General features: G+C 39.7%; 1 protein-coding gene and 2 long non-coding RNA genes across 3 annotated transcripts; 2 read left to right on the forward strand and 1 right to left on the reverse strand.

The window, feature by feature from the left end:
• Nucleotides 1–2,461: 2,461 nt before the first annotated feature.
• pck1 (phosphoenolpyruvate carboxykinase 1 (soluble)) lies at nucleotides 2,462–8,248 on the reverse strand. Its single transcript, XM_046075123.1, has 10 exons — nucleotides 8,162–8,248; nucleotides 7,514–7,817; nucleotides 6,888–7,072; nucleotides 5,997–6,200; nucleotides 5,352–5,539; nucleotides 5,066–5,228; nucleotides 4,656–4,880; nucleotides 4,341–4,472; nucleotides 4,045–4,140; nucleotides 2,462–3,637 (listed from the first exon to the last, which is right to left on the reverse strand). The coding sequence occupies exons 2-10, from the start codon at nucleotides 7,735–7,737 to the stop codon at nucleotides 3,180–3,182; spliced, it is 1,875 nt and encodes a 624-aa protein (XP_045931079.1). The 5' UTR covers nucleotides 7,738–7,817; nucleotides 8,162–8,248; the 3' UTR covers nucleotides 2,462–3,179.
• LOC123986767 lies at nucleotides 3,057–7,827 on the forward strand. Its single transcript, XR_006828967.1, has 7 exons — nucleotides 3,057–3,572; nucleotides 4,317–4,455; nucleotides 4,688–4,986; nucleotides 5,089–5,248; nucleotides 5,355–6,193; nucleotides 6,903–7,141; nucleotides 7,561–7,827. It is a non-coding gene; the product is annotated as an uncharacterized LOC123986767 (long non-coding RNA).
• Nucleotides 8,249–11,956: 3,708 nt separating the features above from the next.
• On the forward strand, nucleotides 11,957–12,594 carry LOC123956950. The gene is made up of 2 exons (XR_006821681.1): nucleotides 11,957–12,280; nucleotides 12,425–12,594. It is a non-coding gene; the product is annotated as an uncharacterized LOC123956950 (long non-coding RNA).
• The last annotated feature ends 7,275 nt before the right edge of the window (nucleotides 12,595–19,869 follow it).

A 19,869-nucleotide genomic window follows, 5' to 3' on the forward strand; every position in this document is an offset into this window, starting at 1 on the left:
ATATGCCTTACATGTCTCAAAACAAAATCATAAAAACCTGGAAAAGGAAGACAATGGATGTGGAACAATTCCAAAATTTTTATTATGGATAAGCAAATAACCTGCACAGTTAAGAAAAGTTAGATAAAAATGTGCACGAAAACAACCAGTTTGAGACACGCAGTAGAGGTATGGGTCTGCATGCTTGTGAGGTAATTATTTCCTCAGATAAGGCGGCTGAAAAACAAGAACATTCAGATGCTCTGTGGTGTTGGCAGAACAGAAAGAGTAAATCATTGTCTTGAAGAACAAGAACAACACAACACAATCGGACAGGCATGGTCATTGCCAAGAGCAAGTGATATTTGAGAGCTTTTCTTGTTACTGTTGAAATCCAGTGTTCTACAAAGTCAGATTCAATTAAATTTTTCTTAATTCAAGTGAGATCATCTTTCTTATTATTTCTTGTTTAAAGATATAGATTCTCATTTCTAGAAACAGGTGGAACTATTCGTAATGCAATGGCATTTTATTTTCATGTGTCTTAAGAAAATAAGACTTTCACAATCGGACATGAATTTATATTGGTGATTAAAAATGGGTAAGCAAAGACTTTACAATCTTCCTTTAATGCAGGTAACCTGTTTTTCATACATGGATATGTGTTTGACATGATGCACAATAAATTCCTGCGCAATCTGTCACACTGATTATGAATCTGTAAAGGTCAAACTGAGATTAGCTTCTGATTAACAGTTCACTGTGTTGTTTGTGGCTGCTGTATTCTAAGAGGCCACAGCCACACGGTATAGTAAATGAACGCACAGGATTCAGATCACAGCTAGTCCCAAAAACAAGTTAGCGATGATTAACTTCTGTCACCGTCATCATCTTTACATCTTACACAACAGCTGCAGTGACCATGGGGCAAGTACATGTGTCCTTATACAGCCCCAGCCCAGCTAATGGCACGCATAAGGATTCAATCACTGAGGTTTTGTATCAATCAATATAATTAATTGTTAATTATATTGTATTGTGTGCATTATAAAACAATGTTGTATTAGATTATTAGTTACTTTAACTGGCAAAAGACAAGAGTTTGTATATCCCGTGTACCGTATATTGCATCTTTTCACAGAACCAGTACAGCCAAAAGCACAGTGATGATCAGATATTCAAGGCATTGCACCCACGGCGGTGATTTTAATTAGTTTTGGCTGATTAGGCATCCTATCAAGACCGTGTGTGCGTCTAAAGATTGTGCTTGATTGACATCTCCCACACTGAAATTACACCTTTTTTAATCTTATTAGAACATGGTGTCTGGCAACCTAATATAAGTTCCACCCACCTTTAATCAGTTGCTTCTTTACATATCCAGCAGTACAGAGTAAAATTAGCATTCATTTGAAGTCATGTTTGTGGTCAGATTTGTCTGCTCGTTTTAGTTCTGGTTTGGTCTCCAACAGCTCCTTAGAAAAATATCTGACTCTTTAGCTGCGCCACTTTGTTCACTAGCTAGTCACTAAGTTGTCTGTTTGTTGTTATGGTGGATAACATTTTTATTATTTAGACACTGCACTACAGTTAACATGAAAGCAGATGGCACAGTTGTTTTACACTGTTATGTAAGCTTAAATGGTTCAGTTCTCCCCATCTGAAACCAGAATGGGTGAAAAGGGTGAATAAAAGATGAAGCATAAAGAGAACTTTGTTAGAGCACTCTGTTATTTTCTATTTATTCTAAAATATACCACTAGCAAAATAAACAACTGGGTCTGCTACTGCTTTATACTCCCGTCACGTTGAATCACAATTAAAGTGATATCCCTTCTGAAGCTGGCTGGTTTCTTTACCTGCATTTATCTTGCCTACGTGGTCATTTAAGAAACAGGAACACTTTTTGAGTGTATTAGACTGGAGAGATAGTAGTTTTCTGGTAGTAACTTTTATCATCAGCACATTTGAATAATATTTCTTGAGAGATATGAGTTGCATCTAGACCAGAGTTTTTCAAGGTGGGATGTGGGACTCCAAACTGCTCCAGGGGAAGCTCAGTGAAAAATGATTACATTAGTTATCAAAAGGAGATCATATAGAATATCCTAAATGTGTGGGATTTGGTTAAAGAGATCGTTCAGTGAAGTTTGGGGGAACTGACTTTCCCACTTTTCCAGAGTCAGCAGCAATAAATGTCTTAGGAGATACGTTAGTTTTTTGGTGTAGTCTGATGTTATGTCAAACACTGGCTCAATTGTTGAGTGTCAAAAAAGATAATCATGATCTCTTAGACATCTAGGACTTGAGCGAAATAAACCAAGTAAACTAAGGGGGCTGAAGGGGGGCTTTTTTCTAAGCTTTGTCTGACAGGAGGCCCACAGTCTCAGACTTTGAAAACCCTATTATGTGTGAGTGTGCTATATGTGAGTGTGCTGCTTTATAATATCAAAAATACTAAAAAACAAAACAGAATCAATAATAAGTTTAAATACTTTTATTGTTGTCGCCCCACTATGGGGGATCAAGATTACAATGAAACACAACCAAAAGATATTAACATTGTATAAAAATAAATTAAGGCTAAAAATAACCATAGGAACAGAAAACATACTTTTTCCACGTGTTCGTGGGGGAAAGAACACCGGAGCTCAGCAAACTTTTCTGTGCCATACATGGCAATGATGATATGATGGGTGCTCATAATAAGTTATTATTAAATAATATAATTCAGACATACAGTAGGACAACACATTGGAAACATATGAAAACATAGTGCTGCTACGACAGCATGTGAAGGGATGGAAAAGAAAGATTTCCGATTCATTTGTGACTGGTGCCCTCTGGCTGTCATTTTTATGACATTTCACTTAAACCACAGTGAAAAACTCAACAATTCCTACAAATTCATATTATTCATCTCAGCACCCCCAGCCGAATTTTAACAGTAGTATTTTCAGAATAATCATCCGAAAAGGGGGAGGATTTCTAGCTAATGAAAAAAACAATAATTATCAGAGGAGAATTGCTCCTCTTTCAGGAAGTTGTAAGGCTTCACCTCAAAGAAAGGAATTCTTTATATGTGTTCTTCAGCACAATAACGAGATATTCTACAATTACTAAAAGTTGGTTCTAGATTACCAACATGTTCCCTCAGAATTTCGGACACACTTCTTTTCTTCTCCTCCTGTTTTTCCTCTTTACATCTGCTTCACTCGCTGCTGCAGGAGCTCCAGCTGCCGGGCCACCTCACTGGGCAGGTCGTCGTTCACCTGCGTGGTGAAGTACTTCCTCACCTCATCCACCTCCCTCTGCCAGAACTCCTGATCCAGAGAGAACAGCTCGTTGAGGTCCACGTCCTCCTGCAGGCCCTGGAGGTTTAGAGAGTCACAGTGAGGCAGGTAGCCCACGGCAGAGGGCACGGCGCCGGCCTCGCCATTCACCCGCCTGAACATCCAGTCAAGCACGCGGATGTTGTCGCCGAAACCGGGCCACAGAAACCCGGCGGTGGGGCTCTTGCGGAACCAGTTGACGTGAAAGATCTTGGGGAGCTTGGCGCCGGGGCGGTCGGCCATACTCAGCCAGTGAGAGAGGTACTGTCCAAAGTTGTAGCCAAAGAAGGGACGCATGGCGAAGGGGTCATGCATGATCACCTTGCCTGCAGAAAAGACAAAGAGAATGTTAAATATCTTTTTAGTTATCTTATTCCATATGTATATATTTTACATTTATTTATGTCAACTGTATGTTTATGTCTATTTCTAGCACCTAATCACCAAAGGAAATTCCTTGTACTTCTAAAATACTTGTTGGCAATAAAGCTCTTCCTGATTTTCATTCTGATCTCCTTGGACATAAATCCATCCTTGTTTATCATCCAAAAATCTCACAAATCCAGTGTTTGTGACATGGATTAAACTGATTTCTAGACTAAAAACTATACACTATATGAAAATTATAAGGCAAAAGCAATGATCCTCAGGCTGAGGAAACTCCTTCAAATCCATTGAATGGTGGTCAGACTAAAAGAAAAGTATCTTGTCATTAGAAAGATTAGATTCTGACCTTTGTGTTCAGCTGCAGCGGTGGCCTCTGACCTCATGGCTGCTCCAACAAACACTCCATGCTGCCAGCTGAAAGCCTCATATACTAGAGGGACACCTGAAAGGAAGCAGAGTCATGAAATAGATTATTATTAGCTGATTATTTTCTCATACGTCATTGCATCTTCTTCCATTTCTCCTCTGTCCCCTTCTGCTATCTTCTCTAACTTATTTGATTCCACTGCATACTGTCTCTATCCTTGTCTCTCATTCTACCAATGTTCTATTTTCCAGGTTTCCCTCCTAGTTCCTGCTCACCTTCTGGCCTGCGCCCTCCAAAGATGATGGCCTCAATAGGGACTCCCTCTGGGGATTCCCACAGTGGGTCGATGATGGGACACTGACCGGCCGGAGTGCAGAAACGAGAGTTGGGGTGAGCACAGGGTTCGCCTGGGGGGAGAGACAGATGGTAAGAAGGTAAGCTTTATTTGACAAGCTGGTCAAATAAAGCTTAAAGTATGTAATGTTCTCTAGTTTTATTATCCTTGTTTTTATAACCATCCTATATATCAAAAGTACTCTCTTCCAAAAACGTGACAAAATATAATTGCAAGTTCTTAAATACCATCTTACCATCTTCTGAGCTCCAGGGCTTGTTCTTCCAGGAAGTGATGGTGACTCCCTCAGGCAGCGTCTGGTCCATTCCCTCCCAGTACACACCGCCATCGCTAGTCTCTGCAACATTAGTGAAAACGGTGTTCTTGATGATGGTCTTCATGGCATTGGGGTTGGTTTTGGCTGAGGTGCCGGGCGCAACTCCAAAAAAGCCATTCTCCGGGTTGATGGCACGTAGGTTGCCTAGTGGTAAGGAACAAAGAGGAGGAAAATATAAATAATGAACAATAGAAGGCCCCGCGACCCTCTACGCAGGATAAGCGGTTGACGATGGATGGAATAACAGAAGGTTTGTATGTTTGTATTGTTATTGCAATTTTAATGTCCCTGATTGCAAATGGAACCTCACAAAGTCTTGAGTCCCTCACCTTGGTTGTCAAACTTCATCCAGGCGATGTCGTCTCCCACACACTCAACCTTCCAGCCCGGCAGCGTCGGGCAGAGCATGGCCAGATTTGTCTTCCCGCAGGCGCTGGGGAAGGCTGCTGCCATGTACTTCTTCTCCCCGGCAGGGTTGGTGACGCCCAGGATCTGAGCAGGAGAAACATTTGGTTTGATAAGAATCGATTGTTGTGGAAAATCTGCATGATGCAGTATGGATATGTGGGCTAAATCCCTTAATTAAATGACACTTTCTTTCTTTTCATTTCTTACCAGCATGTGCTCTGCCAGCCAGCCCTCCTCCTTAGCGATACGTGAGGCAATGCGCAGAGCAAAGCACTTCTTCCCCAGCAGGGAGTTTCCTCCGTAACCACTACCGAATGAGACGATCTGCCTGCGGTCTGGGATGTGGGCGATTAATGTCTGCTCGGGGTTACAAGGCCAGTTGTTCACCAGGGGCTCTGAAAGAGGAATCAGTGATCAGCATGTGTTTGCAGGACTGAAGAAAAAAAAAATGATAACTGAATATAATAATCAGTAATAGCAGTAGCAGAAGTGGTTTAGCTGGTTGTAATACCTAAAGCAGCAACAGCTGTATCAGCAGTAGTAATAGTAGTTGATGCATTAATTATAATTATTGTAGCATTAGTATTTGTAGTTGTATATATAATACAAGTAGTAACAGTAGTTGCAGCAGTAATCACTGCATCATAGTCAGTATTAGTAGTTATAGTAGTATGGGTAGCAGTAGTAATTGTAGTTGGGCCAACTGAAGGACTAAAGGAGGCATCATTCAGCAGTAATATTGGTAAAACTAGAAATGCCACAGTGGTTCTAGTCCTTTTCATCAGTAGTAGATAGCGTTGCCATAGTGCTGCTGAATAATTATGATGTAAAAACAAGTTGATGTTGACTCACTTTTGAGCGGTAGAGGACAGCCGACGGAGTGCAGACAGCGGACGAACTCGCCCGTCCCCAAAGCGGACAGCACATCCTTCCCCATACGGGTCATCACCCTCATACTGACCACCACGTAGGGAGAGTCTGTCAGCTCCACGCCAATCTTAGAGAGGGGGGAACCTACTGGACCCATACTGAAGGGAATCACATACATGGTACGACCTGAGGACAGAGAGTCAGAGATATCAGCATTTTAATGTTGCTTAATTAAGGTTTTATTGAAGTTGTTTTCTTCACTACAAAAATGTTTTCAGATATCTAAGCATCAGAAAACAGAGTCAGTCAATGAATAGTCATCTGACTTTGTGTACTTTTTCTGAAATGTTACATGTTTTGCTTGAACACAATCTTGAAGCTGTAAAATTATATTCAACAATTTTTCCAAAAGTAACTTTTGCTCTGAATGAGCTGCCAGCTTCCTGCTTTTACTATTTAATTTCACAGTACTGAATTTACTTTGATGTTACATAAGTAAGATATATCAGTTATCAATACTTCAGCTTGGATAGATTACTCATTCTTCCACTGGATTCCCCTGCATCAAATTGAAGCCTGGGTTATGTTATTTTGTGAAACTTTATGGTATGTGATGGTGGATTAGCTTGTCCTAATTATGCTGTTTTTATGTAGAATCCGTATTTCACTGCACATAGTGTACTACAACCGCAAAACAATGATCACAGTGCTAGATTACTTGTCTACCTGTCAAATAAGTATAATATTATAATGTTATACTCCAAACTTAATAATTTTTTTTAAACTTCCAGTGTTTTCATTTTGTCTTTAATTCCTTCACCCTGTCTGGTTAAAATCGAAGGTTAAATTAACAAGTAGTATTCTCTGTGGTACCTTTCATGCAACCAGGGAACCGCTGAGTCATGGCTTTGTCAAACTCTTCTGGGGGCATCCAGCGACCCAGCTGGCTGACTGCGCCCCCCAGCGATGTGGGCACCGTGTCCCTCTGGTCCCGGGTCACAATAACAGTCTTACTCTCAACCCGAGCTACGTCCCTCGGGTCAGTCCTGGCCAACCAGCTGCAAGAGGAGGAAAGATGGAATAGAGGGAGGAAGTAGAAGAGAAGGAAGAGAGGAGAAGGATGGAAGGTAAGTGGCAGAAGTGGGAAGGAGGAGGGAGTAAGAAGATATTAGGGCTTCTTTTTTATTCAAATTTGATCACATTTTGGAATTTTTTTCTGTCAACTTTAACGTTTAAAAATACATTGCCCATATGCCTAAGAGGCTTTCGCACTTTGCTGAAGGATGCACAAACAAAAGTTATATGTTAACCTCACTCCTGAAGCACTGCTGTCAAGTTCGTTTGACAAGTGATCTGACTGAACAAGTTACAACTTACTGATCTGTCAGAACGTAGACCTTTCCAGGTATTTTATTTACAAAATGAAGAACATTTCAGAAAATATAACTCCTAATCCCTGACACCTACCTAAAAACCAACTTAATCTCCAGCCAACTTACCAGTTCTCATATTTGTTGAGCTTCTTGATCATCCCTTGCTCCTCCAGCTGGGTCAGGATTGCGCGGTTTTCCTCGTCTGAGCCGTCACAGATGTGGAGGGAGTCGGGCTGGCACAGACTCACATTGGCATCTACAAACTCCTTCACGGCCGGACTGAGGGTACTGAGATCGCCCTGCAGGATCCTGGGACTGCTCTGGTTCTGGGACTGAAGCTGAGGAGGCATGGTGGAGGAGTCTGGAGAGAGAGTGAGCCGATAGACAGAGAAAGAACAGACAGGAAGTCTAGGAGTGGAGAAAGGTTGGACTTGAGGGTGGAAAAGAGAGGAAAGAGGGGTAAAATGAAGAGAAAATGGAAAGAGAAGAGGAAGAGAATATTTAAATATATGAATATTTTTCAAAAAGTATAATAAAGTCTTATTTAGTCTTAGATTTAAAATATGTCCTTCAGGAAACCATTTTCTTGATTCCAGTTCTTTTTTTCCCCACATTACATGAAATTTCAAGTAACTGCTGCAACCACCAGGACAAACAAAGTCTGGGTAATGCAACAGCATCCATGTGCAGATCCCCTCTCGCTCTGCATATACCCTTAGTAACCCTCCTGACATTACACACATAATGCACTGAAAAGAAATAGCATCAGGTTACCTTGAGAAGCGTGTTTGGAGCACAGAGCCTTTAGCTTGGCCTCATCAGTTGAGGCGTCTCTGTTGGCTGTTTTCAGGAAAGTTGAGGACTGTTTCTCCTTCTTGGCTGAGTTGTAATTGCTGTGGAGAGGGTTTGTTCTTTTTATACCCTGGGATGTCCCTCAAGCAGAGGGAGGGGAGTAGGAGGGATGGGGGGAGGCCTCTAGGTCTTTTGCATGGACCTGTTCCCTCCAGATCTGAAAAACACTGTGTCACAGGCCCCCAATGAATCATTAATCAGCAGCAGGACGTAAAGTCGTCGTCACATAACCGGTTCCCTCCGACCTGAACACTGATTGCTGCCAGTTTGCTTTGATCCTAAAGACAGACAGACAGCTGGCACTGTCTCTCTCTGTGACACATTCATTCCTGAAAGGGAAAAACTAGGGTGAGAATGTCTGAGTTTGTACAGTTAGTTTTGCCAGCTGAATTCATTGTGAATTAATTTTGATTGATGTTTTCTGACTAAAATCATGCATCTTTTTTTTTGTTTTAAAGCAGGAATTTGCTTTAGGATATTTAGGTGTAAAAGAAAGGTTAATTTGCATGTTTTTTACACTTGTTCTCTAAATTGGCTGTAGTGACACCAAATTCAGTGTCTCATTATTTATTTAATTGTTAATTGTTAATCATCTTTAAGCTTAGATACCAAGAGCCCTGACTTAAGCTAAAAAAAACAATTCTGTAATATTCTTTCTGTCCATCTCTCTCTGTCCTCTTGGTGTGGAAACCTTGTGTCCTCTTGGTGTGGAAACCTTGTGTCCTCTTGCAGTAGCTATTGTTGAACTTTGACCCACATCATTAAGCGACGCAAGTTCAGTGTTCGACATGGCCTGTGCGTGACTTGGCAGGCCTCCTTCTTATTGGCTGACAGACAGGGGCTCGCCCCTGTGTGGTAACAGGTCAGCCATGGGAATGTGTGTGTGTGTGTGTGTGTGTGTGTGTGTGTGTGTGTGTGTGTGTGTGTGTGTGTGTGTGTGTGTGTGTGTGTGTGTGTGTGTGTCAAGCCAAAGACTCATTTAGCCTTTACATGTACAAGTATGGAGAGCTGTAGTTTTAGTTAAAATTATTTGTGCTGGATATGGGTGCTCAAGCACATCTACATTTTAATGTAAGCACACTTAAAATAAATAAATAAACTACATTTTATATATTTTGGGGGGCTTAATTTGTGCACAATCTTGGCAAAGAAGAGTTTAAAGCATAATCAGGAATGACATGATTTTAGGCAACAGTAGCCTGTTGTTGCTGATGAAACAATTGTTTGGTAGGCCTATGTTTAATGTCCTTGTTCACATTTGGAAAATGCCTAACTAACATGATTAACGTCTGGGTTATATATTAATATACAGTATATATATATTATCCTTATGACACTGCATTATTTTACCTACTTCGTGCCAACCAATCCAGTCCTTTTCACTAGTTTAGCAATAGGCCTACAACCCATAAAGTACAGGAGACTGTTATTGCCTATAATTGCGTAAATGTCATGCCTGATTACGCTATAAACTGCAAACAATTCTTTGATCACATGAAATTATTCCATTACCAGAAACGTTAAAGTTTCACAAACACATATTATTATGACAGACATAATGTGTATATATGTATATTTATTTTCATGCTATGACTTGATACAGATAAAAACAGCTATAGTCATACAGTCATTCTGGAAGTGGAATACTGCATTACATGGGTTGTATCAGCCATTTAAAGGTATTTCAACAGGTAAAAAGGACTGAATTGGTTAGTACACAGCACGTTAAATAATGTAGAGTCATAAGGATAATTGCAAAAGAGACTATGTCTTTATTTTATAACTCAGCAGTAAGTCTTGTTAATTATAGGCTACATTCCATTTTCCAAATATAAACAAAGATATTAGACATAGGCCTACCAAACACATATTCCATGTGCAACAACAGGCTTCTATTGTTGCCTATAATAATGTAAATGTCAGGCCTGGTTACGCTATAAACTGCAAACACTTATTTGGCCACTATTGGGATTATTCTGTCAAAAAAAACGTTAAAGTATCACAAAGACATACCTTTGCTATATCACGGACAAAAGTGATGTTTATTTGCATGTTATGTTTGTTCATAGGTGTCATTTACACTGGGGACGCTGGGGACATGTCCCCACCACTTTTTGAAATGGCTGATTTTGTCCCTACCACTTTTTTTAAAGCATAATTTGTTTTTTAAAATTCTGAAATATAGCTTGCAGTTAAATAAAAAATGACAATGAGAAAGGTTTATTGGTACATTAAGAAAAATGCAGAGCAACTAAAATATAGAAGAAACAAATCTACATTGTCCAAAAAAGTAACCTAAGATAAAAAAAAACAAAACAAGCTATGTGCATGCATCAATCAGTAACTTTAACAACCTCTTGACACAGTTTCTTTTTTTGGCCAAGTTTTCCATTCTATCCCTTTGAATGGATGATATTACATGCATTGATCTACAGGGGAAACAGGTATGAAAGCAACACAGAATGATACCTGAGAGGTGCACTGACTTATTTTCTGTTATATTTATATAGGGGATAGGGGGGTAAGTTGTCTCATGTGTAAGTTGTCACACTGCTCATAACTCCAACACTAGAGGCTCTATGTCAAAAATCAAATAGCCATTTTGTGTGACTTCTTTTTCTATGTTCAACTTCCTGTTCACATGTGGTCAAGGTCACTCTAATCTGAGGTGAGCACAATTTTATTATTTTTTTGCTTCAAAAGTAAAATATTTGCACTTTAATAATGTGTGTTGTAATTAAAAGTAAGCTCTTCTTTTAGTTTGAGAAACATAGTTAGAAAATATTGTCAAAACCAAAATTAGGTAAATAATATGGGGGCTACAAAATTAAAATTATCACCTAGGGATTTAAAGTTCATGCTCAATGGTTGACATGTCCGGTGAGTATGCCGGCCCAGTTCTTGCGTGGCCAGCATACTCACCAGACATGTCACCCATTGAGCATGTTTGGGACGCTCTGGATCGGCGTATACGACAGCGTGTTCCAGGTCCTGCCAATACCCAGCAACTTCGCACAGCCATTGAAGAGGAGTGGACCAACATTCCACAGGCCACAATCAACAACCTGATCAACTCTATGCAAAGGAGATGTATTGCACTGCGTGAGGCAAATGGTGGTCACACCAGATAGCCTACTGACTGGTTTCCGGTGTGACACCAAAATGTGTGACCTATCAGATTCTGTGACCCAAATGGGAAGTTAAGCGCCAGAGGCTTTGTAGACAATGTGAGACACATTTTGGTGTTCTGCCCCAATACAGTGAAACTTCAAATTTTCGAGTGGCCTTTTATTGTGGCCAACCTAACCAACACCTGTGCAATGCCCATTCTGTCTGATCAGCATCTTGATATGCCTCACCTGTGAGGTGGATGGATTATCTCGGCAAAGGAGAAGTGCCCACTAACACAGAGAGAAATAGGCCTTTTGTGTACATAGAGAAAGTCTTAGATCTTTGAGTTCAGCTCATGATGAATGGGGGCAAAAACAAAAATGTTGCATTTATAATTTTGTTCAGTGTAGCTTGAACCAATGCAGTCTTTTGGGGGGGCAGAGTCTAGCAGCCATCAGAGGTACCTTAAGATACTTCTGCTGGCCCCACATTAGATGATAACTGGGCTGATTTTGGGTCAGATTCGCCCTCCGGACAATTGTGGGAATGTTCCTGATCCAAGTCTGGTCTGAACAGATTAGCTGCCCATATTATCCTGTAGTGTGAAGGGCTTTCAGACATAATTTTAACACTACCTGTATAAAACATGTTTGATATTAATGATTCGAAATGGGGAAGTGTCACAACTCCTGCATCTGACACCTGAGTTTGACTGAGTAAGTGTGTTTTGATTTGTTTTTTCCTTTGGGTGAGTGAGGCATGCTTGGTGTGTTTTTGTTCTGGTTTTCTTCCCTCCCTTCTCTCAGTTTTTGAATCTTGGGCTGGCTTCCTGGGTTGCCACAAGCTGCACCTGCTTGTAATCACCCACCTGTTCCTGATCAGCTATCCCTACCTCTTCTTAAGGAGACGCCAGACATCCATTCTCTGCCGGTTTGTTAAGTCGTGTACTGTAGGTCAAGCCTTAGCAGTTAGCTTTAAGCCTGTTAGTCAACTTACCAGTTCGCTTTACTAGCTTTAAGCCTGTTGGTCAAGTTACCAGTTTGCTTTAACTAATTTCTCTCTACCTGTCTCCAGATCGCCTGTTCAACCTGCTCATCCACCCTGCTAGTTCCAAGCTTCTTGAGCCAAGATCCAACCCTTCCAGCCACGCCAGCCAGCCCTCACTTTCCAACTGCTTGGAAGGAGACACCCTGCCACAGTTTGCTAGCTTTGCCTCAATAAACCTAATAAACTATTTAACTGCTGCTTTGTCTCCGGTCTGCATCTCGGCTGTGGCATAATTTCTGACAGGAAGATTATTTCCTTTAGTGTGAAAAAAAAAAAGAAAACTGACTGAATTTGAGCAGAAACCCACAATAGCTAATGAGAGCGAACTGACCGGGAAGCGTCACCAATCGTATGTTGTGTACTTACATAAAATGTATTAGGGGTAAATGATTTTTCTATGGAAAACAATACCAACACACAAGTGCAACCAGTTGATGAGGACAGTCTGTCTCCATGCTTTATTTCTCAAGTCACGTTTGATCACTCAAGTTACTGTGAGATCCCAATTCCCTGAAACTACCACTCTGAAATAATTTAGTAAACGCCAAGTGTATGTGGGCCTGCGTCTTGACTGAATCATCTGGTGTATGGTCCTAACAATTAAAATATTTAAAATATTTAAATCTGTTTATCTGTCATTATTTCTGTGGTATCCCAAAGTTTGTAAAATTGGTTAAGATTTGAAAGTTCTCTAGTGTGCACCAGGCAGTGGACATTTCACCTTGGTTTCCATTGTGTCATTGGTTGACTAGTGACCTACATTATGCACTGTGCATGTCCCACAGTGTCAGATGTGGTATTTTTTGACAGTTGAAAACAACATTGTGTTTGTGTGTCTGTTTACAAGCCTTCTGGGACAAAAACACTGATAGAGCAAAGCTGAACAACTTACATCAATAGAATCAATAGCGCTTGCTCAACAACAACTGATCGTGTTATTTCATGAGCTACGTTTGTGTTTTCCACTCTCCTCAACTCACGTTTCATCATCAGTCTTTTCAACTTACATTTTTGAAATCACGAATCAATGAGACAGTGATGAGAAGAACATTGTAACACAATGAAATGTTACAATGTGATGAAAAACATTTTCTCTTTCTGTAATCTGTCACCATCAACATGACCTGGCTGTGTCTGAAAGCAGATGTCCATAGCAGTACAAAATGTTTCTAAGCATTTATGACATCCTCTGATATGGTTTATGTCTGTCCTGTTTAGGAGTAACATGAGCTTATATGTTGTAAACTTCCACTACCTGACAGTGTCAAACACAAGCCAGGGTATTGTGTTAAACAAGATAGAGATGTAGTGTCTCCAGTCTTTCCCGTTGTTTTGTAAGTTTGCAGCTGATGTGGCTCTAGTGAAGCAATTCACACATATCCTACAAAAACTATCATTATAATACAACGGTCAAAATTACAAGACATTAGTGATTTGGATATATATATATATATATATATATCAGATATATTTTTAGTCTTTAAGATCCTGTAGCTCTTTACTGTAGCTACTCTTGGAAAACCTGTTTAGCAACAGTGACTTTTAAATCAGGGATGACACAGAGTTTCTGCAGTACACAATCTATATCATATCTTGAGATAATCATAAATGACTGTTTTATGGTCGGTGGAAGAAAGAGTTTGATAAGATGGCCATATGATAAAAACATATGAAGTACAGACAGGCAATTGAATGAAAACACTATGGTTGTAAGTTCATAAAAAAGAAATGCAACACAGGGTGAATGAACTACAGCAGACCAAAATGAAAAAGGTTGATTATTTGAAAACCTACTTTTAAACAATAATGGATAGCAAAAACATAATCAATCCTTGTACATCTATTTTAATTTTACAAATGAATACTGAAGAATGGTGTGACTTTATTTTTTATTTTTTGCTAGCTGCAGAGATGATGAATGAGGATTACAAGTAGAGTTTGGCTGAGAATAAAGCCAAGTTTAAAATGAATTTATTATTGTTATTATTTAATTTAGCTGTGGTGATCATTCAGTTTCAGTTTGATTTGGATACTTTTACACCCAGACTCAACTGCACATGCCCAAGTCTTCTCAAGTCTTCACTGCAGGGAGGTCACAGAGTCCTGTGAACGTTTCTTGGTTGCTGCACCATATTAAAGTATACATTTTTGCTACTAGTTAAGCAACAGATTGCTGTGGGATTTGGGATGATAAAGTAATTGTTCACCAACTACTGGGATTTAGCAATGAACATCATGGCCAAAGAGTGAACCCAATGAAGCACAATGGGGAAAGTTGAAGGTCAGTCTTGTAACTGCCATTTTGATTAATCCTATCAAAAAAATGACCAACAGGTCTATGAGGTTTTTAGCCTGCAGTAGGGTTGCAAGTTACAATTATTTTTATTCTGTATAAATTGGCCAGTTATTTTCTCAATTAATATTTTTGATTAATATATTAATCCAGAGCCCGATTCTCAGAACCAAGTGACATTTGTTTTGTCCAACCAATAGTCAAAAGCCAAAGATATCCCTGTGTCAAATAAAAGCCAGGTTTTTGTGTTAAACTGGCACAAGGCGATATGCTGTCTCCAGTTTTTCCTGTTGGTTGGTTGTTTGGTTGGTTTGCTGCAGATGTGGCTCCGGTGCAGCAATTTGACACAACATATTCTGTCACCCATTAACTCCAGTTCACACATAAAAACTACCATTATCTGTATCATGTGTTCTGCCACAAGAAGAGACTGAGCTTGGAGAACAGACAATTCAACTGTCAAAATTACAAGATGTCAGTGATTTGGATGCATTTATCTATGAACAAAAATATATTTTAGACTTTAAGATCTTTTTGCTCTGTGCTGTAGCTTCTGAGGGAGAACCCAAACTTGTTTAACAGCAGTGACTTTTCATTCAGGGATGGCAGACGGCTATCAACGCACTGTCCTTGTTTTGAAGAGGAGGTTGCATAGTTTGATGGGCTAAGGTGAGGTGCAATATTGGCAGATGAATTTATCAAACTGTGCTCACTAAAAGTCTGATCAGGTAGATTTGTTTACAGATTGTGACGCAGAGAACTTTCTTTACCTTCAGTGTCTGTGCTGCTCGAGTTAGCCAGTTAACTACCTAGCATGCTCATTTAAAAAATAAACCAGTCTCAATGCTAAAGGTAGCTTCAGTTACGACATAGGCCTATTGGTTAACTAGTATGCTAATCATATAATCATATACTCTATAAACCACCATCGTTCAGATTGAAATATCTGAACAATTATTGGATGGATTGCCATGAAATTTAGTACAGCCATTCATGTCCCCATTGGGACATTTACTTTACTTCTAGAACCACCACCATGTCAAAATTTTGAGTACATACAGTACAAAATCTACCATACTGTATCATATCTAGAAACAATTTTATTTGACTGGTTTATGGTCAGAGGAAGAAAGAATTTGCACAGTTGTGTCTGTAAACTGAGAAGGCCCAGAAAAGACAGGGTGGTCATATAAAATACAGACAGGCAATTAAATGAAAACACAGGTGGTTGTAAGTTCATAAAATCCCTTGAAGTAATGCAACACAGTTGTATTGCAGGATGAATGAACTATGCCAGAAAATGAACAGGGGCTTTGGACCAACATGAAAAAGGTGCACTATTTGGACACCTACATTTAAACAATAATGGATAGCAATCTACATAATCAATCCTTGTACGAATCTTTACAGATTTACAGATACTGAAGAATGTCAGGTGTGACTTTATTCTATTTTTTTTTCAAATAATATAGATTATGGATGAGAATTACCAGTAGAGTTTGGCTGAGAATAAGGTTTAAAATGAAATGTGGTTATTATTTAATTAAGCTGTGGTGATCATTCAGTTTTGATCTGGATACCTTTAAACCCAGATTAACAATCAATCAATCCATACATCCATCCATCCATCCATTGTCAACCGCTTATCCTGCATACAGGGTCACAGGGGGCTGGAGCCAATCCCAGCTGTCATCGGGCAAAAGGCGGGGTACACCCTGGAAAGGTCGCGAGTCCCTCGTAGGGCCTGACTCACCTGGGTCAAGAAAAACTGCACATGCTCAACTCTAATCAAATCTTTACTGCAGGGAGTCCTTAAAAATATAAAGTTTCTTGGTTGCTGCACCATCTTAAAATATACATTCCTTCAGATGTTAAAGTCATTGTTCAAAAACTCCTGGGACTTCAGCAATGAACATCACACGTCAACACGTTGATGAGTGAACCCAATGAAGCACAATAGGGAAACTTGAGTCTTTGTGACTACCATTTCAATTAATAATATCAAAACCTGAAAAGTAAGGTCTATGAGGTTTTTAGCGTGCTGCAAGTAACAATTATTTTCATTCTGAATTAATTAATTATTTTCTAAAATTAGAGATCAATCCAAAGCCTAATTCTACTGAGTGAAATCTTCCTATTGTTTGTTTTGTCCAACCAACAGTCCAAAAGCCAAAGATATTCAACTAATTAGTGAAGTGACGACAGCAGCAGGTACAAACCAGACTATCATTCAGCCTCGGTCCCACCAAATCCTATAACAAACAACAGCTCCAGTAGAAGAGGTTAAAGTACCAAGTACACTGACTACAACAATACAGGGTCTTCAGTGAAAGACCCTTTTTATCATGAGAGGAATACTGTAATACAGGGTGCAATTTGTGGTCATTAGTGACAATCTGGACTGACATCGCAGGTGCACAGCTTGTGCAGTCAGGGAAATCTTGGAAAAATTGTGAAAACTGAATGGCTATTGTCTAGGCCTGGAAATGTTTACGAACACTGTCCATTATCTCTTTATGTTTGGAAAAAACTCATTTCATCCCTCTGTCACTCCATCACTGGCTCTCATCCTTGCACCACATGCCTTTTGTTTGGTTTGGTTATCACCTTGGTTACACTATATAACACTTGTCATTTCATACATTGAGTTTATATATTTTGTTGTAATATTTATAAATACATAGGATTGTTTGGTTTCCCAGTTTGAACATGTGTCTTTCCTTTCCTTTGTAATGGCCTAAGAACTGGGGCCGTGACACTAAGAAGTCAAAATTATGTTTTTAGCAATACACAAAACCTTTTGTTGTATCATTTTCAAAATAAGTTGTATCATTTTCAAAATAAGTATCCTGCAGGTCTTCGGAGTGTGGGAGCAGAGAAAACCCACGCAGACACAGAGAGAACATGCACACTCCACGCAGAGAGCTCTAACCCCTGTTCAGACGCACAGCATAGAGAAATATACAAGGTTTATATTTCAGAGAGGCAGCTGAGCTGCTTCTTCTGGGTTATACCATGTTCATGGTGGCTGGGGAGACTCTGAGGACCCTAAAACCAGGAGGTACCTGTTCAGAGCAGAAATCCAGTAAACAAGTCCTATGGAAGAAGAGAAACAAAGCTCAGAATGAACAGGTTAGTGTCCATGTTGGAAAGACCGACAGTGACACCTAGTGGACAAAAAGAGGAGTGAAACATTTACGAGAACATGTTGCTTTGCTCAGGAATCACCAGAGGAGTTCAGAACAAGTCCTGTTGGAGCCATTCATAGAGTTAATTGACTCAATGTAGCAGCTAAGCCTAATGTTGCAGCCAGTTTGTATCTCATTAGCTTCTTAACTGACATCATTCTGCCATTATTAATTCCATAACATTTATCATAACAATAACAATTGTCAGTGACAAATCAATAATGAATGAGTCATGTTGTTCTTTAGATTATTGCTGTATTGAATCTTGCTTTCAAAATGACTTAAACAATTAATCAATTATCAAAATAGTTTAGTCAATAATTTATGTCTAATGATTTATTTTTTTGGCACCAGTCAAAACACACACAAATGCACACTATGCAACATGGGCTATAAATACAGGCCTTTTGTGGAGACAGACCTGTGCAATACCCATGTTGTCTGATCAGCATCTTGATATGCCACACCTGTGAGGTGGATGGATTATCTCTGCAAAGGAGAAGTGCCCACTAACACAGATTATGACAGATTTGTGAACAATATTTGAGATAAATAGGCCTTTTGTGTACACAGAGAAAGTCTTAGATCTTTGGGTTCAGCTCCTGATCAATGGGGGCAAAAAAAAAGTGCTGCGTTTATAATTTTGTAAAAATGTGTGTGTATATATAGAAACTTAAAACAAATATACTTAAAAGATAATACATAAAATAATTTGTCTGACATGGTTTGTCCACAAAAAACTTAATTTACCTATTAAACTACTACTGTTTCAGTAGTAGTAATTGCTGAACACAAGATGTCTCCTACTTTAATAGACAAAAGTCTATTCTCAGTGTATGTACACTTAAGGTTTCATGTTTTCACATCACTTCTAAACTAATCATGATATCACAATCTCACGCTTGTACGTTACGGCTGACAGGTCACGATGGTTCAGTGAAGCTGGTGTATGAAAGATGAGTGTGCTCAGAGAGGACACGAGTCCAGATTTGTTTTGTTTTTTGAGTTAAAGAATGTGTGGTGCTTTGTCAGGACATGTCCTGTACCATAAATGATCAACCATACTGGGTGGAACCACAAAGCACAAGAATTTTACACTGGGGACAAAGATTCTTTGCCGGCCTAATGTGTTGCATTCAGATACATCTAATTGGCCTCGGATAGCACATTTTGGAGTTATAATTTCATCAAATTGGTAAAATGTTCACATTAAAAATATTAAAGGTTTATGTCAACTGTTCCCCACAACATCGGTTTTTAGATTAGATTGACTTTATTGTCCACCTCAGTGGAAATTTGTCTTTGGCGATGCACATACAGTGGGGGAAATAAGTATTTGACCCCTTGCTGATTTTGCAGGTTTGCCCACTTACAAAGAATGCAACGATCTATAGTTTTAATCATATGTACATTCTAACAGTGAAAGACAGAATCCCAAAGAAAATTCCAGAAAATCACATCATATGAATTTATTAAAATTGATAACGATCTGATGAGGAAAAACAAGTATTTGACCCCCTGGACAAACAGCATGTTAATATTTTATAGAAAAGCCATTATTGGCCAGCACAGATGTCAAACGGTTTTTATAGTTGGTGACGAGGTTTGTGCACATTTCGGCAGGGATGTTGGCCCACTCCTCCCTGCAGACAGCCTCCAAATCATTCAGGTTCCGAGTTGTCGCCTGGCAACTCGAATTTTAAGCTCCCTCCAAAGATTTTCTATTGGATTCAGGTCTGGAGACTGGCTAGGCCACTCCAGAACCTTGATGTGCTTCTTCTGCCACTCTTTTGTTGCTTTGGCGGTGTGCTTAGGGTCGTTGTCGTGCTGAAACACCCATCCTCGACCCATCTTCAGCTCTCTCACTGAGGGAAGGAGATGTTGGTCCAGAATTCCACGATACATGGCCCCGTCCATCCTCCCCTCAATACGATGGAGTTGTCCCGTCCCCTTGGCTGAAAAGCACCCCCAAAGCATGATGTTGCCACCAC

The sequence above is a fragment of the Micropterus dolomieu genome, linkage group LG18 (genome assembly GCF_021292245.1).
Source record: "Micropterus dolomieu isolate WLL.071019.BEF.003 ecotype Adirondacks linkage group LG18, ASM2129224v1, whole genome shotgun sequence".
NCBI classification, from domain to species: Eukaryota; Metazoa; Chordata; class Actinopteri; order Centrarchiformes; family Centrarchidae; genus Micropterus; species Micropterus dolomieu.